Source organism: Rhipicephalus microplus, chromosome 3 (genome assembly GCF_043290135.1).
Source record: "Rhipicephalus microplus isolate Deutch F79 chromosome 3, USDA_Rmic, whole genome shotgun sequence".
Classification (NCBI taxonomy): Eukaryota; Metazoa; Arthropoda; class Arachnida; order Ixodida; family Ixodidae; genus Rhipicephalus; species Rhipicephalus microplus.
Genome location: NC_134702.1, coordinates 148,546,365 through 148,571,551, shown reverse-complemented (window position 1 = coordinate 148,571,551; position 25,187 = coordinate 148,546,365). Strand labels below are relative to the sequence as shown.

At 45.9% G+C, this 25,187-nt stretch overlaps 2 protein-coding genes across 2 annotated transcripts in view; both read right to left on the bottom strand.

Moving 5' to 3' along the window:
- Positions 1-12,096, bottom strand: part of LOC119182873 (solute carrier family 2, facilitated glucose transporter member 8) — a 73,200-nt gene extending 61,104 nt beyond the window's left edge. Inside the window, exons 1-2 of the mRNA XM_075888092.1 lie at positions 12,088-12,096; positions 11,751-11,869 (exon numbers count right to left, since the gene is read on the bottom strand). Of these exons, the coding sequence (XP_075744207.1) occupies positions 11,751-11,869; positions 12,088-12,096 (128 nt within the window). The remainder of the gene's footprint in view (positions 1-11,750; positions 11,870-12,087) is intronic.
- An 810-nt stretch (positions 12,097-12,906) lies between these two features.
- LOC119170616 (uncharacterized) lies at positions 12,907-24,723 on the bottom strand. Its single transcript, XM_037421837.2, has 5 exons — positions 24,636-24,723; positions 21,857-21,950; positions 20,829-20,876; positions 15,236-15,301; positions 12,907-13,087 (listed from the first exon to the last, which is right to left on the bottom strand). The coding sequence occupies exons 1-5, from the start codon at positions 24,680-24,682 to the stop codon at positions 12,968-12,970; spliced, it is 375 nt and encodes a 124-aa protein (XP_037277734.2). The 5' UTR covers positions 24,683-24,723; the 3' UTR covers positions 12,907-12,967.
- Positions 24,724-25,187: the final 464 nt, after the last annotated feature.

The window sequence follows — 25,187 nt, the reverse complement described above, 5'->3', positions numbered from 1 at the left end:
AAAAAATTATTAAGGTCTTTACGGATTTTCTATGCAAAGACTGATCATGTCGGCTTTCAAGCTCAAAGATTGCTTATCAAACGATGGAAACGGCGAAAGCTCAACCGCAAGCTGAAGCGCAACCTCACCGTACTCACAAGGCAGCCACAGGAGTGCGCCGAAAACCTTGCAAGCCAGAACTGGTGGTCCTTCTGCGGCAAACTTCAAGGAACACTGAGCACAAAGAAGACTTGGCGCATTCTTCGAGCCCTTATTGACGACACTCACACCAAAACTAATCAAAGACATACAATTCAGCGGTTCCAGCACAACTATGAGGGCACAGAGCACCAATCACTCTACGAACTTCAAGCAAAACTGCGTGGCTCTGTTAACAAGCAAGCTACCTCCATCAGCACTTCTTCACACAGGGAGTACCGACGAACACCGAACGAAGCACTAGACCAGCCTTTCACGCAGGCAGAGCTACACGTGGTCCTCACTAAGCTTACGCGCAATGCGAGTCCAGGAGAAGACAGAGTGACCAATAAGCCCCTACTACAGCTATACCGCCCCGTGCGTTGAGAGTGCTTCTTCGGCACTCTAACGACTGCTGGAGCAAGGGCGAACTACCACAAGGCCGGAAGAATTCGGAGGTGCCCATGGTGCCCAAGCCCAACAAGCCAATCTCGATTGCGAATCCTCGTCTCATTTCCTTCACGTTTTGTGCTAGGAAACTCTCTGAGCACATGGTAAATGAGCGGCTCATCATACACCTTGAAGACAATGGTCTCTACCCGAACATCATGTTGGACTTCCGCCAAATGCTCAGCACACAAGACATACTTTTGCACATAAAGGAAGATATTTCTCTCCGCTTGAACAAGCACAGTAAGTCATCTGTTCTAGCTCTGAACGTGAAGGGTGCATTTGACAATGTGAGCCATGAAGCCATTCTGCGTAGCCTTCAGAATGTCGTCTTCAGGACCAAAACATACGCGTACATGCTGGTTTTCCTCACCAACCGCACAACCACTGAAGGGATTGCCAATATCCGAAGTGAGCTTTTTCAACTCCCTAATAAGGGCACGCCTCGAGGCTCAGAGATATGACCACTACTTTTCAACTTCGCCCTTCATAAGCCACCACGTTTCTTGGACGCTGTACCTGGGATACATCACGCGTTATAGGCCAATAATATCACTATGCGGATAAGAAGTGCAAGCACAGGTGAACAGGAGGACCGACTTCAAGAGGCGGTTAACATCAATGAAGAATATATCAAGACCTCCGGAAAAGCCGGAACTGTTAGTACTTGTGCTACGCACCCGGGTAGACCACCAAGCTACGATGCACCTGACCCGCAGAATTTTCTACAAAGAGCTCAAATACCACACGTTGACACACTTCGAGTCCTTGGACTACATACACATAAAGATGGGTATGGCTCCGCTGCCCTACCTCGGCTGCAGAACACCGTGACACCGCTCACTCACCTAATCCAAAGGGTGGCAAGCACCACAGTGGCTTCAAAGAGCATGACACCCTAAAATGGTACTAGCCCTCCTTCATAGCCGCATAACGTACAAAACTCTCTACCTCAACCTGAAGACAGCGAAGAAACAAAAACCTAATCTGCTGATACGAAAGGCTACAAAGCTTGCCCTAGGACTGCCGCCAGTCGTCTACACTGACCAATTGCTTTGCATGGGAGTTCACAATACGTAGGAACAACTTACCGAAGATCACCCCATCAACCAGGTCGAGATACTGAAGGTGTCACTCACAGGCCAAGCCATCCTTCGACACACAGGATAGGAGACCAGCCTAAAATCCAACGAAGAACGCAATGGCAAAATACCGTCGCTGCTCCAAAAATTCCCTGAACTTCAGAAGATCCTTGGAAACATGCATCCTCAACATCACCGAGAAAAGCGGCTCACCAGGGTTAACACGATCCAGAAAAACCATGACAGTGACCCGCGAGGGGCGATACGTGGACGCAGCCAAATATCCGGGACGTGACGCCTTCACGATTAACGTAACAGATTACAAGGGTGCGGTATTGGCATTGGCGACTATTCGCGCTAAACGTGCGGAAACAGTTGAAGAGGCTGCTATAGCACTCGCCACCCAGGCGAGTGAGGATCCTATCGTGGTCTTTACCGACTCAGAAAAAGTGGTACGGAACTACCTGAAAAGCAGTTTCTCCACGATGGCGATTAGGCTCCTAAAGCACATGGACAATCCTTCTTCCTTCACATGCATCGTGTGGATTCCGGGTCACAAAGGTAAAGAGAAAAATAAGTGGCACACAACGCAGCCCGCGAACGTGTCAACCGGGCATTCCCGTACGAAATGCGAGGCACCTCCCACTCAACAACAGAAGCAGAGGGGAGAGAACCCGTACCACTAACGTATCATGCATTGCTGCATGTCACAGACGGCCAATTTTGGCGACCCCGCGTCGCGGCAATTAACGGGCGCCGTACTCCCCCACTGACCATGGAAACGGCGGGAGCATAAAAGAGAGCCGAGAAGTGCAGAATGGGGTGCTCTTCTTCGAACATCGCCGCCGACGTTTGATCCTTTTGTAACTGCGGCGGCGTCTGCAGGGTCGTGGAAGGCCGCGATGTACCCCGAACAAGTATTAGACTACGGGACACACCGGCTGAGAGCCAAACAGTCTGACCGCTCCTACGGGAGAAACCGTGGGAAAACCTCTGGTGGCCAAGTCACATGACAACACCCCAACAGGTTGTCACTCTCGCTAGTTGAGGGCCCTCGCCTAATAAAAAAGGGGTGGGGTCAATATATTTTTAGCGCGGAGTTTCCATCAATGAAACACGCATGATTGGACCCATGTAGAGGTCTCTTGTCCCCAAGGAAGAGAGCGAGGAGACACGAAGGGAATTTAAGCGCAGGATTTTGCCCTGCTAGGCAGACTAGTCACTGACCAACATGGTGTAGAAACAGATCAACAAGCATCTCTTTTAGAAGTTTTTAATGTGGCTCTGTATCGGCTGGCCACCTGAACTTAGCCGTTCGTCTAGTTGTGACGCGATATTAACGTCTAGAACGTAGGCATTGGGACTTCACCTCGAGTTAGCTCAACCTGCCCGAGGTCATCTGCAAGCACTAGCCTCCCGGAGCCACCAGCGTAGCAACACCGCCGACATCGCTGTCGTGCAGGACTCTCTTCGACTTCTCGCATCTGATCGTCGGGGACGCAACGCTGCCGGTCATTACACGTATGGCTTCACCTGTTTATATCTTCGAACTTTCTCCTCCATAGTCTATTGTTGTTATTTTGGGTAGTTTGTAATAGTTTTCTCGCGTAAGCTGATTTATTGTTTTTATATGTATTTTTTAGTCGTATCAAGTGTTGATGTATTTTGTTAGTTGTATTGAAGTGTTGTATTAGATCCCGTGTGCTGCAATATCAGTAGAGCAAAGTTTGTTTTGTTTTCTCACGTCTCTGATCTCTTCACTGTCTCTGCTTGCGTGCGGAACAAACTAACCTGCTGTCATTCCCATCACCGACTTCGCGCTGGCAACACTAGAGTGGCAGCTTGTAACGAAACAGGCGTCCGCAACGAGGACGTTCCGTACAAGAGTAAGACAGTGAGGGGTGAACGAGAACCGTGCGGACAGCGTGGTGATAGAGCCGCACAGTTGAAGCGGTTGCATCCTGCATATGAGTGCGCTGGTTTTATAGTGGCATTATAGTGACAGTTTGCAGTATGGAGTGTATGGATTTTGATAAGTGGATCGCACACGGTAAACAGTTAGGCCTCGAGGGCGCAGAACTGAGACAATGGGTTAAGGAGCAGCAGGAACAGGCACAGGCGTTAGCCAGAGAAGAGCGGGCACTGGCCCGGGAGGAAAAGGAAAAAGAAAGGGGGAGAACGCTAAGAAAAGGAGAGAGAACGCAAAGAAAAGGAGAGAGAGTGCAAAGAAAAAGAGAGAGAAGGCGAAGAAAGGGAGAAAGAACGAGAAGTGGCAAGGGAAGCGGCTAGGGAAGCCGGAGAACGGGAAGTGCAGTTACTGTAATTAAAGTTTCGCCTCAGTGAGAGTAGCAGTGTGAGCCGATCCAGCAGTGAGCACGGCGATGCCGGGGAGAAGCTGAGTTTGAGAATACACGCAGGTAGACTGCTCGTCACCTTTGACGAAGGAAGGGACGACTTAGATGCGTTTATACGCCGGTTTGGGAGCATCGCCAGAGGGCAAAAGTGGCCTGAAAGCCAATGGGCGACGGCGCTTTCGACATGTCTGACAGAAGAGGCGCTAAGTGTTTAGAGCAGGCTACCACCTACAGATGCAGCGGACTACACCAAGGTTAAAGTCGCCCTCCTTAAGCGCTTTCGCATCACGGCGGATGGGTTCCGAGACAAGTTTAATAAGGAGAGGCCAGTAGGGGGTTAAACAGCAACACAGTACGCGGCTCGCTTAAGACATTACTTCGATTGATAGGTTGAGCAGTCCAAAACTGAGACAGAATTCGAGTCCCTCCACGCACTGTTGATTAGAGAGAAGTTTTTGCATGGATTTGGTTCGAACCTGGCATTATATTTGAAAGAAAAGAGGGCGGAATCCCTGGGAGACATGCTTGAGCTGGCAGACCAGTTTTTGGAAGCTCAGGGTGGAGCAAGCCTAGCGAAAACAAATAAAGATTGTCCCATACCGGACGAGAAGGGGAAATACGAAAAAGGAGGCAACAGCCACTCACTACGGTGCTATATTTGCAATCGTGGGAATCACCCGCCGCACTTGTGTCGCAACAGACCTGCCGCTAATATAGCCATCGTCTGCTTCAAGTGTGGGAAAAAAGGACATAGGGCAAACGACTGCCAGTCAGGAGCAAATAATTCATTCCAGGCGTCACTACAAAACTGCGCGAAAAATCGACAAGAAACAGAGAAGGCACACACACAAAATGAGTGCGGAGTTTCTGTTGCGTCCTTCCTGGAACTGTTGTCGATGTATCTTCGCTCGACTTTGGTAGAATGGAAAGGTGGTGTGTATAGGCAGAAATCGGGTGTGTGCATAGGTTCCCGTGTTGCCCCTAAACTGAGTGAGGTATACTTGGGGAGGATAGATCGAGACCTTGAGGGAGGCTTAGAAAGTTTAGCGCTTAAGACAATGAGATACGTTGATGATTATCTGGTGTTTGTTGAAATGGACAACTGTGTCAGGTCCAGGGTCAATGTGCTGAAAATGTTTAATGAGAAAGGACGGGGTTTGAAATTTACCTTTGAGGTCCCGAAAGATGGCTGCATTCAGTTTCTTGATTTGAAAATTAGGATTGGGCAGGAGCACATGTGCTGGCGGTATTCGCCGAGGTCGATTAAGCCCATTCTTGATTTTCATTCCTGTAACTCAAAGCTGGTCAAGAATGGTGTCGCCACTTCGTGTCTCGAATCTGCTTTGTGCAAATCGTGCCCGCATCAGATGTCGGAGGCTTTTCATGATCAGCTTACTAGGCTTAGGTTATCGAACTTCCCAGAAGGAAGGCTGGGTCTTCTAAGTGAAAGATTATTGAAGAAACTAAAACGGGAAGGTAATGACAGAGCGGGCATAGATAAACGTTTGCCTTACACGTGCATTCCTTATCTTCATGCCTTCTCCCACCGCATGAAAAAGGTGGGACATAGATTCGGTGTTAATGTCGTTTTTTCGTCCAGGAATAAGTTGGGCCGAGTGTGCGCAATGGTGGATAGGAAAGCTGAAGGAAAAGAAAAAAAGTGGTATGTTTGTGTGGTCAAACACCGGGAAACGTTTGTAGAGTGTGGAATTGGTGCGGTGTATCTTATCCCCTTATCATGTGGTAGGTGCTATATTGGGCAAACTGGAAGATGTTTGAACAACCGACTAATGGATCACAGGGCATCGCTGAAGGCCCACCCTTCGTCGAATCTGTGCCTACATTGCAGGGATTGCAAGTGTTCCCCTTTATTTCACGAAACAAGGGTGTTGTCACGGCACAGGGATAGGACAGCGAGAGAAGTTGCGGAGGCTTTTTATATACACAAGTATGGCGACACGTGTGTTGCGAGGCCTTCGGTGACTTTGCACCAACTAGAGATTGATTATCTCACTGCCAACTTCTAATCTTTCACGTCATAGTTTTTCTTTAGGTATATAAGTGTTTTCTTTCAATAAACTGTCAGTTGCTAGTCTGCGCTTGTGTGTGTGCCTTCTCTGTTTCTTGTCGATTTTTCGCGCAGTTTTGTAGTGATGATTTACCAACTCGCCCAGCGTTCAGTACTCTTAAATATATTCCAGGCGTCCTGCCTCTGCGCACCAATGGAAACGCGTGAGGATCCCATATGCGACGGGTATATCGAACTTAGGAATGGCGAAACAGTCCCCGTCGTCAACGCCGTAAGGGGGACACCGCCGAAAAATCTGGCCGAGAACCTACCAGTGGCCACAGGGATTCTCCGAGGCACAGACATATCAGTGTTGCGGGATACGGGGTGCAACACAGTAATCGCGCGGAGGAAGTTGGTGAAGGAAGACGAGCTGACAGGTACAAGCAGACTCGTCTACTTGGTTGACGGAACAGCGAGGATGCTGCCCGAAGCACGAATTGAGGTTGACACCCCCTACTTTACTGGCAAAATGACAGCACTATGCCTGCAAGATCCGCTGTATGACCTCTGTGAGGATTCGAGAAAAAAACGACAACGATGAAGGTGCCAGCAGGTGGCACAAAGGCGACAACAAGAAATAAAGAAGAAGAGAAGAAGAAGAAACGTCCGATTACGAGGCAACTGTGCGCCAATCAGCTGATGACCAGTGGTGGCCCATAGAGGTGGCGTGCCACGATTGGGCCACGTGCGATCGTTACGTGGCAGTAGGCTGTGTGTCTGGGGACGAGCCGAAGCAGCGGCAGACGGGAGACAGCGGGCCGAAGCGTCGGACGCAGGCGAATTAGGTTCCGGCCAGGGAACGCGGCTGTCCACGCTACTGTCGTCCAACTACCAGCTGGAGCGGCATTGCCGGCACGAGTACTGCATCTCGGGGCGCGGCCTGGCCTGCTGTTCTCTTCCTTGCCGAGGGTATCGCGGATCTCGGCGAGGCGTCTCCACGGTCAGCCGTTCGGCGCAGCGACGTAAGTGGCCTGGGTAATGGTCACGGTTGCGCCGAGCATCGCGTCTCGACGCAAGCTGTTCGCTGGAAGGGCTGGCCACTCCCCGCATGGAGCATCGCGTCTCCGATGCGGGTTGACTGCTCCGTAGCCGCACCCATGCCATCAACCACCGGTGTAACCAGAGCGTCGCATATCGGAAAGGGACGAGCGAGACGTTCTGCCGGGCGAGACACGGGCGTGTGTACGGAGGACCACGAAGCCGGGCGAGGCTCAGGGCGGCTGAAGATCCAGGTGCCAGAGAAGTTGCTGGCTCAATCGAGGATCGCCAGCAGTGCCGGGACGAAGCGGTGCGCCGCTCGAGAGGACGAGTTCCTGGCAGCGTTCCTGGCAGCGTTCCTGGGCCGGACGTGGGACCCGTACGTGTCGATCAGGTCGAGCTCCGGTGTGTCTGTTCGGGGTCGAGTCCATCGGCCTATACAAGGTCCAAGGATGGGGCCTGCCGATTGGCTCCTGCCTGGGTGCAGTGGCCGGGAGCAGGTGCGAGGCCTACCGGGTGTGGTCCTCGTGAGCCGTGGACTGATCCTTGACCTCGGGAGTTGCAACCCTGACTGCTGGGTTGGCCGCGACGTTCGACTCAACGGCGCTGCACATGGTAGCGCATCCGTGTGCCGTCAGCAGTTCCAGCCGTGCCACCTTTGCCCTCGCACACGTCGACGACCGCATCATGTCGGGACGACGGGGACCCAAACTGTGAGTCACAAAACTTGCCACCATAGCAGAGATGTCCGCAATCTCCTTCGTGAAATCTCCTGTCACTTCCTTCTCTAGTGTGCAATATAAAGCTTCTTTTGGTCGCATCACATGTTGATGTCAATCCTTTCTCGTCCGCTATCAACAAACGTAGTGACGAACGTCCTTAACCATTACAAACTCATTCTGGGCAATATTGATGGCGTAAGTCCTCCTAATGATCCCAGAAAGGAGACTGAAAAACCTGTTTTGACAAAGGAGTTAAGGGAAGAGCCTGTAGCAGCAGCTATCAGCCGTTCCCAAGCACATGCACAGCCCGAAAAATTTGCCAAGCTTCGTACGCCTGGGACCATGGTGGGATTGCCGGGAGTTAACTATGGCTGCGAGCAGAGGGGAGATGCGACACTCAAACAGTGTTTTTAGAAGATCGGCAGGAAGCAAACATGCCGAAATGAGAAGGGAAGCGTCGAGTGTAAACAAGAAGAGGGAATGCTGTACCGACAGTACACAAAGGCCAACGGACGGCTTGTACGCCAATTAGTCGTTCCGCACTGCCACCGAGATGATGTGCTTAAAACAGCACACGATGGTATAATGGCAGGACACTTGGGCACGCAGAAAACCAAGGACCGAATCTCGGAGGAGTTCTTTTGGCCAGTCATCACAGCTGACGTAAAAAGGTTCGTCGCCTCATGTGACATTTGTCAGCGCATCGTACCAAAGGGCCGTGTACCACATGTTCCACTGGGGAGGGCACCCATAATCGACACCCCGTTCAAGCGAGTGGCGATCGATATAGTGGGACCGATTCACCCGCTTTCAATGCTAGGGAACCGATACATTTTGACTTTAATGGATTATGCCACCCGGTATCCAGATGCAGTGGCGCTCCCAAGTATCGAAACTGAGCGAGTGGCCGAAGCCCTGGTCAAGATGTTCTCCCGATTGGGCGTCCCCCGCGAGGTACTGAGCGACAGTGGCACGAACTTCACTTCGGACCTGATGAAGGAAGTAGTGCGGCTCCTTTCCGTGCGCCAGCTCCACACCACCCCATATCACCCCATTGCTAATGGCTTGGGGAAAAATTCAACGGCACCTTAAAATTTTTGTTGAAGCACATGTGCGCCGAAAACCGAGAGATTGGGACCGCTACCTGGCACCTCTCCTCTTTGCCTATAGGGAGGTTCCGCAGGCCAGTATGGGGTTTTCACCATTCGAGCTTGTCTACCGCCGCCATGTGAGGGGACCCTTGGCGTTACTGAAGGAGCTGTGAACGAACGCCGACTTGGCTGAAGAAGCTAAGACGACGTACCAGCATGTCTTCGACCTTTAGAACCGTTTGGAGGAAACATGCCGCCAGGCACACGAGGAGTTGGAAAAAGCCGGAGCACGGTACACGAAGCTGTACAATCGAAAGGCGAAAGAGCGGAGTTTCAACCCCGGAGACAAGGTACTGATTTTACTTCCCACCGACACGAACAAGCTGCTGCTGCAATGGAAGGGCCCTTTTGAAGTCCGGGAAAAGAAAGGTGAAACTGACTACGTCGTAGACACGGCTGGCGGCAGAAAAATCTTCCAGGCCAACCTACTGAAAAGGTATGAGGAGGAGGACAGCAGCCCACGAGGAGGCTTTTCGAAGTCTCAAACAACATGTCTCTACGGAGCCGATACTACGGCTACCAAATTTGCACCAACCATTCGTTCTTCGAACGGACGCATCGGACACAAGTCTCGGAGCCGTGCTCATGCAGGCTTATGAAAGCAAGCTCCACCCCACAGCTTATCTCAGCCGAAAGCTGCTTCCACGGGAGGCTTCCTATAGTACAATCAAACGAGAATTTCTCGCGTTGGTATGGCCAATTCAGAAATTCTCCATGTTCTTATATGGAGTACATTTTTGTGTCCAGACAGACCACGAGCCTCTGAGTAATATCCAACAGGCAAAACAGCTGAACGCTCGAGTACTTCGATGGAGTTTACTACTCCAAGAGTACCAGTTCACCATTACGCATATTAAGGGTAGCGAAAACGTGGGAGCCGATTACTTGAGCCGGATATAATTCTTGAGGTCTATGAGCATCATAATTTTTTCCTTTCGTTTGTTTTCTGCTGGTATGTGCATATTTGATTGTACAAGAAGTGTATTTTGAGTTATTTTCTTTTTGCTTGGTGCATTGGTTGTTTTTACATGTTGTAATGCACATTGAAAGATTTCACAACAGTAGAGGAGCACACCTGTTCCATTTTGTTTCGTAGTACGCATTCATGCAGCGTATTCTGTATTGATGGCTGCCGTACACGGCTATTTCTTTTTCTTGTTTGTATGGCGTATTGATATTGTTGCATGTAACTGAAGCTTGTACTCCAACAATTGTTTTTTTCCCTTTTGTTGTTACTTTGATGCACTCTGCTTATTTATGTTGTGTATGAGAGGGACAGTCCTCATGTCTCGCTTGTTGGTGGTGTTTTGTTCATTGTTGTCGAAAAATTCCCCTCCGTGTTAAAAAATGTTATGAATAACATTCTGAAAGTGGAGGCAATGTCACGGACGGTCATTTTTGGCAACCCCACGTCAGGGCAAAAAACGGGCGCCGTACTTCCCAACTGACCGTGGGAACGGCGGGTGCATAAAAGAGAGCCGAGAAGTGCAGAATGGGGTGCTCTTCTTCGAACGTCGGCGCCGACGTTTGGTCCTTTTGTAACTGCGGCGGCGTCTGCAGGGTCGTGAAAGGCCGTGATGTACCCCGAACAAGGTTTAGACAACGGGACACACCGGCTGAGAGCCAAACAACAGTCTGACTGTTCCCGCGGGAGAAACCGTGGGAAAACCTCTGGTGGCCAAGTCGTATGACAACACCCCAACAGGTTGTCACTCTCGCTAGTTGAGGGCCCTCTCCTAATTAAAAAGAGGTGGGGCCAATATATTTTTGGGGCGGAGTTTCTATCAATGAAACGTGCATAATTGGACCCATGTAGAGGTCTCTTGTCCCCAAGGAAGAGAGCGAGGAGACACGAGAGGGATTTAAGCGCAGGATTTTGCCCTGCTAGGCAGACTAGTCGCTGACCAACATGGTGTAGAAACAGATCAACAAGCATCTCTTCTAGAAGTTTTAATGTGGCTTTGTATTGGCTGGCCACCTAAACTTAGCCGTTCGTCTAGTTGTGACGCGATATTAACGTCTGCAACGTAGACATCGGGACTTCGCCTCGAGTTAGCTGAACCTGCCCGAGGTCACCTGCAAGCACTAGCCTCCCGGAGCTACCAGCGTAGCAACGGCGCCGACATCGCAGTCGTGCCAGAACTCTCTTCGACTTCTCGCATCCGATCGTCGGGGACGCAACGCTGCCGGTCATCACACGTATGCCTTCAGCTGTTTACATCTTCGAACTTTCTCCTCCGTAGTCTATTGTTGCTAGTTTGGGTAGTTTGTAATAGTTATCTCGCGTAAGCTGATTTATTGTTTTTATATCTATGTTTAGTCGTATCAAGTGTTGATGTTTTTTGTTAGTTGTATTGAAGTGTTGTATTAGATCCTGTGTGCTGCAATATCACTAGAGTAAAGTTTGTTTTGTTTTCTCACGTCTTTGATCTCTTCACTGTCTTTGCTTACGTGCGGATTGAACTAACCTGCTGTCATTCCCGTCACCGACTTCGCGCTGGCGACGTTAGAGTGGCAGCTTGTAACACTGCAGCATTCTGGACTCGAGCCTAGGTCGTACAATCCGCCACATCTAAAACTATCAAGAGAATAAGGCAGTGACTATAGGCGTCTTCAAAGCAACACGTTAACCCACGGTATACTATTGCACAATATTAGGTCAACGTTTCACAGCGACATCTGTCCTTATTGCAATGTGGAAGACACTCTGGTGCACCTCCTACTACAGTGCAAAGTAAGCATCCCAAGTCTACAAGCAGCAGCACCAGATGTGGACCAAGACGTCGTCAATGAAGCGTGGGAGACTGCAATCTCCCAGCTGGACCTGGTCGAGCATCGTCAACTCGTTGCTCGAGCCCAGCGGGCTGTCCAGGCCAGAGGCTTCCTGGAATAAGGAAATCTCCCATCTTCACTCATAAGCTTAAATCAATGAACGTTTTTTTCTCTCTTTCTCTTCGCGCATGAAAACACTCGAGCCTTCGGCACATTGTCAGTATCGGTGACAGTCGACCCTGCAGCGCTGCCCCACTGCGAGAGTGTGGAGCTGTATACTACGCAAAAATTTAGTGAACGTTGCACATCACATCACCAGGCAGAACTCACCATCGTCATCCATTAATCTTTCTTTTCTCCTTTCTCTTCCCGCAGTGTAGAGTAGCAGGCTAGAGCAAGCTATCGCTCAGGTCGACCTCTCTGCATTTCTGTAAATAAACTTACCTAGCTACATACCCAGAAAAACATGGTCATCTTCCTGGAATAACTCAAAGGAGGCTTAGCAATTCTGCTTATCTCGTTTTGCGGGAGCATGCATGCGCACGTCAGCTCGGCAAGAGAACAGTTTCAAAACTGACGGACGTCACAGGCCGTTCTCGTAGTAGTGAGCAGGCCTGAATAATTTCTCTAGGCGGCATTGTACTGCGCACGCCCCGGCTCCGACTCAGTCGTCCACCGCATGGGCTCTTCCCATCGCTACGACAACCTCCACTCAGCCGTATGCCGTGTGGACGGCGCACCTCGCTGCCTATGCCTGGCGAAAGCGCGATAAAAAGCGCACCCCACCGCATACCCTGTTTCTTCTTGCAAGAATTTCTACTTCTTATGAGAAAGGAATATAGAGACCATGCAGTTGAACCTTACGAGAAAACGTTCAGTAGAAGGAAGCCTAGTGCATTATAGTTTTCAACAGTCTCGGGCTTGTTGTGTAAATCGATGTGCTAGTTTGAGGTTTACGTAGCACAGCAGCCCTTAACAACCACGGGGGATGCAGCAGTGTACGATGTACAACACATGAGTATGCTTGCATCCAAAGTTAAAAAAAAAATCAGGAAACAATGTCCTAAATAATCTCACGAGCTTGGTTTCAAGGTCACGCAGTTACCGCTACAGCTCAAGAGAACGTTTGCACGAAAAATAACGCAATAATTTGTCACAGAGGATAAGTTTATTGCTCTGTGAATGCAATAGTCAGGCCTGCAGACTGATGCTACTCTGCAAGGTCCAACTCGTTCTGGTCACCGTTCTTGCGCAGACGCATGCAATATTTGGTCCCGCTTCCATCATCCCGACATTCGCACTTCTTTTTGCAATCGCCGTTTTCTGTGCACTGCGAGAAACAATGCACGTTTACGTAAGCAAGATTAGTGGCCCAAACATGATTATTCACTGAGAAACATGATTTTTCTGGGACGTGCTGGTGGGATGTGTGTAGTAGCACATCACGTCAATGAAACATTTTCAGACGACGCAAACGAAGACATGTTGTAGTGTTGCAGCCCAGTTTGTAGGGGTAGACATGTGTTAGTGTGACACAGATGGGGAACAAAAAATTAACTCTATATCACTAAGTTGTACATGAAATAGAAGAAAAAAGGGCGGGAATGGATGAAAGAGCGTCGGAAGATATGAAGGCACTGCAATTTCCTTACTACCACGTCTGCGCCGAATGCACAAAAAAATAGTGTCTCTGGGAAATTTGTGTCTTTTGTGGTCTCATTTCTCTAACATCGCAAAGACATTATAACGACTCATGCCAAACTGTCCCAAACATAGTGACATAAGAAGAGCATGTTTACATGACTAGAATGTACGAAAGCCCTACCCAAATAAGGCGTCTTTATCTGAAGCTTTTATCAATTATTATGTTTTGAAGACTCCAAGTAAAGTTTTGAGCTGAGTTTTTATTGGCTAAGAGAGAACAAAAGTGGCACTCGAACAGTGCGCGGGATCTACACGGAAGAAGCGACGCAAATATTCGCACCTCAACGCTTCCTCCGCTTACATTCGGCATTCTTCAGCTTTCGTCACATATGCAGCTAAGAAGGATATCCCCCAAAGCCTGAATTACCATCCATCAAATATTTGAGGCGCTTTTATTGTTATTTGAGCTGCGTAGTCTGACGTCAAGAGAACCATAGCTTGCGCAGTTGTAAGCTATGTTTGAAAACAAAATTGTAATGTTTCCGCAGCAGTACTATTTCATGAACATTGCACGATATTTTTGCTACTACTAGGCGTTTGAAAAATTGCGGGGCTCACGCTTTGAATATTTCGGTTCATAAAGAACGAGTTCTCATTCTATACTTCTACCGTTGCATCATTTGTGATCGTATGTGTTGATGCACATCTTACGAGTGGGAAGAACAGATTTTTGTAATTTCGACATTACATTGGCTAACTTCTTACCCACGTATTAAGTAAGAAAGTGCACGCCAGTACACTAATGGGGCAGTGTGGATCACTCTGCTGAATTAACAGCGATTAATAATAAAAAAAGCAGCGCCTCACTGGCGACGCCTCCTGCACCTGTTCATCTGTCGAGTACATCATACAAAAATAAAATCTCCCGTTTAGCGCGTCTTACTTTTCATACAAGGTGTTTTATAGCCAATATATGTTTTCTAAAAACAGTGCCCTAAATTTGAGCGAATGTTCTTTTAGACAACCAAGTCTACACCACGGTGCATAAACTATGCCGCCCAACATTTACTTTCCAACAAGTATTTACTAAATTTCGCTAGTTAACTATTTAATTGACGCTTTTATGACCATTAGTTTTTGGACCTTACTTTTTAAGGTATTCTCAATTTTAAGTTTAAAAAGCGCAAGGACTTTCAACTAAGAAACACGATAATTTATGCCCCCGATCTAGGCGGCACCCAAACTGAGTGCACCGGGCACGCAGAGATTTCGTATTTGTGGTCTCGGTCGGAAACTCTTCCAGAAAACATTATTTAGAAAAAAAGAAGAAAAAACAAAGAAAGGCGCAACACGCAAATTCATGACCCGGAAAAACGACAAGCCGTCTCCAATACCCCACTGTACTACTTCTTACTTGCGTTTGGTCTGCAGTGGTTATCTGTTTTCTTCTTAAAATTGAAAAAAAACGCAAAGAACTCGTTTGCTTGTTTCTTTATCACGTCGTTTCATTTCTTAAACAACCCTGAAGTGCTTATTAATTTGCTGGGTTTACAGTACAGGAAAGTGACTGCATTGGGAAAGAAATTTGGTTACATTGTCCAAGAAGTTTGACAAAAGCGTAATGGGTTCACTTTTGTTGGAAATGAGCTGCTTCTCATTTGTCTGCGAGAACTTGTGCCGCAATGGTTGCATTCTAGTTTTAAACGGTTCAGTGAAGCGAGAAATGGATCTTGAGGTGCTTCTGGGTTCAGCGTGAAAGAAACATATATTCACTACATATATAACGCCGAGAATAGTCTTGCAAAAAGCAATGACAAAACTGAAAAACACCCACCTCTACAGGCGTCTTCTTGCGACCTTTACCACTCTTTTTGTCGCTGCTCCTCTCGGAAACGTCATCCTAAATACAAAATAGCGTCATGTACATGAACCTCAAAACACTAACAATCTTTCAGAAAAGCCACGAACACTTATTTTGTCCCGTATTAGCTGCGCTTCTTCCGGATTCCAACACTTGAAAAGACGAACAGCTACGCTAGTAAACGAACAGTACATACTGCATATAAATTTGTACCGCATAAGTGTATTGGTTTCAGGCATTAAATTTCAGGAAGGTGGAGACCGGGTGAGTGAAACCGGGGGTTTCAGAGCAGGGCTGATAATCCAGCTGCCGGGATTTCCCTCTCCTAAATATGCTAGCGTTTTGGCAACAGAATATATAATTACGATGTATTGTTGAGTTTGATAATGACATTGATTCACTACACCTTTTGCTATTCTCGATTCCATAACTTCGTGGTTTACCGATTTTGTTGAAATACTATTTGTTATTTTCTCGTGCGTTGGTACATTAGCCCAATACATTTCGTTCATCTTAGCCTGCGCAGTAGGCGCTCACTACACTGTAAAGACATAATTTTACGAGAAACGTATATATACAGATATTTACGCTATTTACATGCGACGACAATGGCTGGCACGCTGGCGGGTTGGTTGGTTGGTTGGGCTCAAGAGGATTGGCTCAACGCGCTACGGCGGGATGAGCCATGAATCGCGCGGCAGCGAGATTTCGGGGAAAGATAAAAAAAGAAGAGGGGGATGTGTAAATAGATTTTTTCATATTAACTAAAAGCTTAGTTGTGCTAACAGGCTAATATAAATTGTTTAAAAATCTAACAAATAAACAATAAAGATATGAAATAAATAAAATATAGTAAAAAACATAAAATTGTATAATGACAAAAATAAGCAATTGAGTATGTACTTATGAGGTTAGCATGGTTGCCATTTTGATTCTTTTTTATAGTTATTTATGGCTCCATATATGACCCTGTTGCAGTGGCCTAGTGCCGAAGCCCCTGAGGAGAATAGTGCCCATTTCGATAGCTGAAGCCCGTGTTTTCAGAAGGATGATATGAGAAATTTTTGCCTTAAATTTCAATATCGGTGGTTTTCTGCGAACAAGTGCTCTATATTTTCTGTTTGTGTACAATAGTGACAAAATGGGGATCAAACAAACCATGTCTGTGAAAATAAAAGTTTAAAGGTGGTATCCTGCACCGCAATTTAGTGAAAATTTATTAATATCACTTCGAATTCTCTTGTAGCACACCATGAGCTGTACCACTGAAACTTAAGGTGCTGAAAATCTGTGCCATTTAGAAGAGAAAAGTTACTGTGTTTCTGCCCTATACAGAATTTTTGAAATCGCGTGATTGTACATAGGCAGCAGTGTCTTAGAATATTTATGACGAGGCTTTGAATTGATTCTGCCACCAGTGTATTCGCTGCTTCATTCAGTATTAGTCCCGCGTGTCCTAGCACCCAAATCAATCGGATAACACGAAAGTGACTGGGTATATACGTATGGAATTTCAGTAAGCAAGGCGATTTTTTCGGTGCTGTCAGAGCAGTGCAAACTGACAAAGAGTCAGTCAGTATAAAAGCCGAACAGATATGTGTTGGTTGCTTGCCTGTGGCCAGAATCACTCCCATTAATTCTGCATTGAATATTGGCGTAAAATCGGGCTGTAGCTGTGGATAAAATTAATCTATTCCTGTTGAGTAGATGCCCACTCCTCCTTTCTCGTCATTAACGAAAGCATTGGTAGCTATAACTAAACTGATCTGTAGGCTATTGACATGGTCTCTGAGCAACCCATTCAAATACTTTATCGGCAAAAGTTTAGCACCTTTAGGAAACATATTGTCAGACTCTATTCTTACCGTAGGATTCCCTAACTGTCAGAAACTCACACCACTAATATCACATCAGACCAGTCTCTATCCGTCGGTAGTCGTTTTTCTAGACAGGGATGCTCTACCGCTTTTTGCCCCTATCTCACTACTGCCTTGTCTCAATATTTTGACAAAAAACTCAAGCTTCCACTAGGTCTTCACACTACTTCCTTTACAAAACCACTCATTCTATGCCATTTTAAAAAAGATAAAAGAATAACCACGATTTCTGCACTCTTCTTTAAGGTAAATCAGTGTGCAGCTCTGCCTGTAATTTCGTATTCCGATATAACAAGCCAGAAACATTGCGAGCAACAAACATGCTGATCGGTTCTATAAACATCGCCGTACAAGTGCTTCACGGCAATGACTACACTTACTTTAACAGGAGTTGTCGTAGCACAATTATTAAACGTTTCTTCATCTGTTTCAAGCACTGTATAGTTACTGTCAGAACCAAAAAGTACACACGGCACGTGAACATGTGCTGGATCCAGGAGTAGGTTTTTTTATTCTAACGTACACTCACGCGCCGTCTCCGCCGTAGAAAAGAAAGAATACACATAAAAACATGTTGATTTCTTCGTTCCAAAAATCGGTAAAACACGGAAGTAAAACTTGTACTTACGCAAGTAGTATAAATGTTACTGTACACTGATATAAGAGAGCTATAGCTCCACTTAACGTGGATGCATCCGCTTTAGCGCCTAAAGTGGTACGGACACCTTTTTTCAGAGGCGAGTGTACTCTGGCTTACAGATCTCTTGTATACATAGGTGGCTCTGACCAAGTGGGCCGCTGAACGAATGATGATATTCATTTTCGATATTAAAGTCGAATTTCTTGTGGCGCGCTCACCGACATTGACACTAACTTGACGTCATGCAACAGTACTAATTCTAATGACTTCATGCCGTAGTCTGGCAAGTTTTCATGACTTCAGGCGCCAAAACACAAAAATGGTACTTGCGCGTCGCCCTCTCGATTGTGTGCTCGCGCCGTGTGGTCACTGTCATCCGGCGTACCTGTGAAGCGAGCTAGCGGAGTCTGGGATAGTGTACGTGCCCGCGAACGCGCTCAACAGAGGGCGCGGGAATCGTTAAATTTCGATTGTGCCGTCATGTCGACAATATTTCACCCCAGCTTGCGCCGCTGAAACGGGGATTAATATGTGTGAGCTCCACCGAGTTCGGTCCGATCTGGCACTGAGGCAGTCGTGGGTCTACTTCTAGCACCGTGGACTAGGAGGAGGTTGGACGCTAACCAAGCGGAGTTAGCCCTGTTCGCTGAACTTCACTCCGGAAGCGTGCACGCACAACGTGCAGTTGCTGACCGACTTGCGATTGTCAAGGAAGAATCTGCGCGTTAAAAAGCACTGGAAAAATGGTGCGATTCAAACTAATGGTGAATTCGCCAGACCAGGCCATTGTAAAATGTTGATTGATTTATTGATATGTGGGGTTTAACGTCCGAAAACCACCATATGATTATGAATGACGCCGTAGTGGAGGGCTCGGGAAATTTCGTCCACCTGGGGTTATTTAACGTGCACTCAAATGTGAGCACACGGGCCTACAACATTTCCGCCTCCATCGGAAATGCAGCCGCCGCAGCGGGGATTCCATCCCGCGACCTGCGGGTAAGCAGCCGAGTACCTTAGCCACTAGACCATTGCGGTGGGGCGTTGTAAAATGTTACCAGCTTTCCACCAACCAATCATTACGCACTCTACATATCGGGACGCCTCGTTCGTTTGCGCGTTTCGGCCACAGATTACTATGTCTACTAACGCTACACCTTGCCATACACGACGATTGCATTGTGATAAAGCTTTAAAACGGCGACGTAGTTGTTCGGCAGAAGAGACCCGCGCACACTGCTAGGGTTCGATTCTAGTACGAAGCCTGATTTTAACTGCGTATAGTCAACTATCCAGATGCCTCATGCTTTTTTTTAAATGCGAAGCATTTTTAGCGAACTTCAGCGACTTTCAGCGTATCTATCTATCTATCTATCTATCTATCTATCTATCTATCTATCTATCTATCTATCTATCTATCTATCTATCTATCTATCTATCTATCTATCTATCTATCTATCTATCTATCTATCTATCTATCTATCTATCTATCTATCTATCTATTTGCGTCTTGGTTCTTTGATTATTGTTAAAGCCATATTGTTGGCGTTTCAGATAACTAGCCTCCAAATAAATGTTCAAAAGTAATGTAGTGCCTGCGACCTATACAGTATCCCGCTAACTTCGTAGCGCTGTGCACTAACAGAACAATAATTGACCCTTCGCGGTAGTCTAGTCGCTAAGGCACCCGCCAGCTTACCCGCACGTAGTGGTATGAAATCTCGGCCACCGCAGCCGCATTTCCAAAGAAGGCGACAATGATGGACGCCTGTGTGCTTGCATTTAGGTGCAGCTTGTTAAAGAACCTTATGTGGTCAAAATTTCCAGAGTTCTCCACTACGGGGGCGCGCATAGTCGTATAGTATTTTTCGGAAGAGTGAGCTCCAGCAGTAATGAGAACAATAGTTCAAATTTTGAGTGGTCGCCAAGTTTCATAAACTTTTGTGAGCGGGTATACTTAAATTGTCAATCAAAAAAGCACGTGTGCGACGAACGAGTTTTACAAGTCTTGAAAGGCATTTGCTTTCAAAAATAAATGAAACGTCCATGACATGGCATAAATAAATGCGTGATAAGCGCCATCTTTGTATATATCGCTGCTGTATTGGTGTTTTTTCTTCCACTGCTGTATTGCAGGTCTAATAGGAGAATAGGGGTGTGGAGTAAAAGTATTGGAGACAACACTGTGGGAGCCTTTTTCGTAGGCCTCTGTAATATATAGGTCACGTTGTAAAAAAGCCTCGCTAACAACGCATATGTGTTGGCGTTTGCCCACCATTGCTTTGAAAGGCAGAATATATGGAGCCCATAACCGAAGTATTTCATAGTTACTCAGTCTTTGCTTCCTTGTAAGTGTCACTCTCATTGCTACTGAACTAGCTATACTATTCAAATACAGACATTACCTTATAGATTGCCCAACTAAGAATAGACGCGTAAATAAAGTATTGCTTTTTGTGACAGATGTAAGACAATACTTTCACCAGTCACACACATATACCAAAAGTGCTATATTTTAGTGGTTTACTGTAGGTATGATAATGATTTTTAATTTTGTATACACAAAGCTTTTATTGTAAAAACGTGAGAGCTATGCTTATCATACGACAACAAAAATGTGCACTAAACATATACAGCGTTCTTGTTATATGCGCCCTTTCCCATATGTTCCTCACGAGCCCATGCGTCTACATTGCGCATTTCAATAGACGTCACAACGGAACGAAGGCGGAAATCCATCAGCCGAAAATCAAGTGAACGTAACAAGTTCAGGCATTCTTGGACTAAGCACCACTGCATTCCTAATACTGCTTTCTCATAGGTATACGTAAAATCACCGTGTTTGTTGCATAAGTATTCACATCTAGTATAGTGTATGAAGCGCTGTTTTAGAAATAGGTGAAGACAAGTGGTCACGTTGGCTCTAGCTCGCCGTTTTTTGCATAACCCATTCCTTGCTCGGCCACATGAACGCAGCAATGTGTGGCCTCAGCGGCAAACATTTGATTAACAAGTGAAAAATTTGCTACTGTGCAGCTATTATACTTACCATATCAGGCCCCTCGAAGGGAATCGTATAATCTCCACTGTCAAGCTCCTGCGAATGATACATTTTGAGTCACCTTCTGTGTTTTGTAAGACTAATAACTAATCCTGGAAAAAAAAAACTACGGCAAATATGGCAGCGCTAAAATGATCTTTGAATGTATCAAACGCGTTGCCTTATTGAGTAGCACGTGAAAGTAAAGAGATCTCTCGTGATACGTCACATGAGAAATCTAGGGCAACTACTTGCTACCTAGTAAAGTTCCATCGACAACGTAGTACATAGCCGACTCAATACTCTATTTTAAATACGATGAAAAACATTATTGAGGCTATGCACTGATGGTGTCAAGCCTGAAAAAACAGCGAAATCGGGTGGCCCTTGTTTCTGTCCATTTGAAGCAGTTAACACTCTAGGCGCCCGGGCTGCCGTATTTTGTCATTTGCTATCATTGTCAGTTGGCGTGAAAAAAAGATGTAAAGTGAGAAATACGGAAATACGCAATGAAGAAAGGAAAAACATCGGTGAGCAGCCTTCTCTACTTGTGACGCAACGGTGAAAGCAACCTTTATATATTAGGCCTCGAATGCACGGTGAAAAGACCGGGCACACCCTAGGCACATATCACGGGCACGCCGGGTCCCAACAACAGAAGAAGACGATGAACACTTGTGAGGATGAGCATGCTTGAGAAACATAACAAATGCCCACAATACGAAGCAAAAACAAATAAATAAAAATAAAAATAATGTTAAACAACTGTAAAACACAAAAAGTACGAAGATAGGTTGGAATATTTCCGCTGCAGTCGAAACAGAAATCCTAAAATGCTATAATTATTTGCTGCTAATATCCTTTCATGCAGGCGTAAAAAAGAAAGCAACGACATGCAAATGTTCATTGTAAATTTTGGCCCGACAAACCTATGAACCTGCTTCTTCTATTGTCATGAATCACAAAAATCATAGGTCTGCGTATTCCAGGTTATCTTGATAGAGATTACCCACAATTCACTTTCATGCAGTACTTACCGAGTTTCTTCGATGACCCAATCCTTTCTTTGGATTGCAGTATTTGTAATCATCCTTTCCGGCTTCTGCGATTTCGCCTTCGAAGATTGCCCATCTGGAATGTAGAATTTACTGTTCGTTACATGGTACCTGGATCAAGTGACCCATGTATCGAGCGGTTGCATTTTGTAGCGATGTCACTGTACCAACACAAATATGGCCGATCAATTTTCCACATAGACAGAAAAAAACAGCCCCAGCATTCTTTCGTGTCTGGTTGTCTCTACACATATTACTTTATTCAAAATTGTGACACATCAAAATGACAATATTTTGCTATTGCAGCATTTTTATATAAGCATGCTTTATAAAAACAGACGCTTCAATAAGGAGCAACATGAAGTAGCAGGATATGTGAGGCACGTGTAGTATCCAAGCAATCCCAAGTATCCCAACCTACTCACGCCTTACAGTGAGACATCGGCCATTATAAATAATTTGAAGAAGTATTGCAAAACAAAAGACAAGAAGAGAAACCTTCAAAATTGCACTTTTATTGTGGAGCAATGTGAGCTAAAGGGCTAACATGAACCAGCGTAAGAAAACAGAGTAATATAATTTTTAAAACATTCAGGTCTGTAGAAATGGCGCAGCAGTCGCAGTGTGAGCATGCGAAGCCGCCTTTAGAGAGCCCTCTATAACTCCTAGTTGAGCGTCTGCTTCAAGTGTGATCGCTAGGAATTAAGCACAAAATAAAACCCATGTTCAAGAAAGCTTTTTTTAGCCTAATAAATTCGGTGCGATTGTACGAAAAAAAAAGAACCTGAGCCAGCGAGCGTACCGCAATATTACCCATGAAAATGCACTGGTCACTTGCAAATTTGTGTGTGTCATTTATTAATAATTGATGCTCTCTGTATCACCGGCTTGTTGAAGAACAGCCGTACCTAATATGACAATCTGATCTTCTGTCAAAATTGTTTGGCAATGTACGTTGACACATTTCGATGTTGTACGAATATGATTACATGAACATCTCTGCTGTTAGCAGCAACTGAAGCGTGCCGATGCTAAGTTCATAAATTGAGGTCTCATTTTCGCCATGAGAAAAAATAAAAAGGTGTCGGTAGGAAGACTATGACTGAGCACTGGCCAATATGACATGAGGAGAGGAAGGGAGAGAGAAAAAGAGAAAGAAATTGAAGCCAGCCTCATGCCTTTAAAGCCGTAGTAAACAGTGAAGCTGGCAAGCAAGGCCTGTGAACTGGCAAACTCAGATTAAGTCCTTTCTTCGTCTAGTGTCTCCTTTTTGTTCCTTCATTTTTGTCTGCTTTCTCAACCTCTTCTTGTTTATTTATTGTTTTTACGTCTCTTCGGTACTGTTCGCCCTCTGCTTACAGTCTGCCTCCTCACACTCCGCCTCCTTCTCATGTACAGCATTCTATATTGTAGACGGTTACGCTAAGGTTAACCCGCACACCGTCTCCTCCTGGTTTTTTTGCCCTCCTCCCCACACTAACCTCTGCATTATTTGCTCATTTTCTTTTCATTTTGTTTTTTAACTATACCATACAACGCCACGTCATGATTTACTCTCTTTTCTCTTTGTTTTCTTCCTCCATCCGCTCACTAAGCCTTTGCTATACAAATATATTCCCGATTATGCTATACTGAGAGCTGCTTGGCATACCTTTGTTGCACATAAACAATACTACACAGAAATATGCACCATGATTAAACCTCAGCTTTCTATTTCCCTTCCCCCTCTCTCTATATGGCTCCTACTCACTCTCACTTCCAGGCCATAACTTTTTTTTAATAATGAATTGGAAGCGGTCAAGGCGTATACCTGCTTTCCGTGGCGCACACCCGCCGAGTTTAGCGCGGAATAGATACGGTGCTACTCGAAACTTCGCAAGCTCCGCTGTTAAAAGTAAGTAATATGTCAGGAACGCACACGCCACTTTTCGTGTTTGGCAATTTTCTCGAAGCGCCAAGGGCTTTTGCTTGTCTTTAGGGAGTACCAAAGCACTCAATGCATGCCTTGACGGCAATGTACACACCTGCGTCTAAGCGCATTTTCTTGTCTTTGTGGTATACAATCATAAGGATGAATGGTGGCTGAGCTAATGGAAAGGAAGCTTCACACCACCCACGTATTACGCTGGTCCGATGGCCTGACTCCTGATGGGATTGCGCTGTTCTGTCTCTCAGCATTACACCCAATATTACTTTTCGTTGCCCTACATATCGCATTCATGGGTTCCTTTTCCGAAACAGATTCAAGAACTCATGGGTTTGTGCTACCGCGCCTGGCTGCCAAGAAAGAAACCTAGTATTCAGGGTACCTCCAAACCTGGTTTCTTGCTGTATGTATGGATAGCAGCAACGAGAATTGGTGGCAGCGGAAGTGGACAGTCATGCCAACAAAAGCGGCCATTCATAGGCATTATAACTGGTGACGCCGTAAATTGATGCAAAACGGAACACTGGCAACAAATGTTCAATGTAGCACTCCGCATGATTTGCTGATATAAAGAGGCACTTATTCTGAAGGCAGAATTTCAACTGCTCTGCACTTTCCTAGACGAGAGATGATGCACAGCCATCAGTTCGTTAATGTATTTGGTGCTGAAAACATGTGCATGAAAGCATTCTTAGGTAGTTGATTCTTTGATGACCCAAGGTAATCAAGCAATTGCGCGAGATGTACTAAAAGCATAAAATCGAACTCTTTAAAATTAGTCTTTTACATCCACGCTATGACAGAGTACGTTGGTGAATGGTTAAGCATACTCACAGTACAACCAGAAGCAAAATGTTCGCGGAAAGCAGCAAGGATTTCATTTTGGTCGAAGTCTTGGATGGTCGACAGAGCAGGAAGCTTGCTCAATGCTCATGACACAGGAGCCTAACGTCCCTTTTTATATACACCTTCGTACAGTGGCATATGGTTACAAACATGCGCAATTGATGAGTTTCTTGGAATTGATGAGTTTGATGAGATTGATGAGTTTCTTGGAATGCGTTTTGGTACATCTGGTGCTCGCGTCCGTTCAACGCAGTTATGTATGTTCACCAGTCATTTCATAAGTAATGAAACTTTGAAGCGCTAGTTTGAATGAGAAAACAAAAAAAGAAATAGAATTTATGGAATTATTCACAATACTGTGATTCATTATAGAAATTTTTATGATGACAAGTTCTTCTAAATTCATGCTCTCACTGACATTTCATTAAGGAGCGACTGGTTGACATTTTCTCAGCATTATGATAACATGGCAATCGTCGCAATGGACGGCCTTCTATGACAGAAATTCAGGAAGTATCAGCTTTGAGAGTAAAAGCTTCA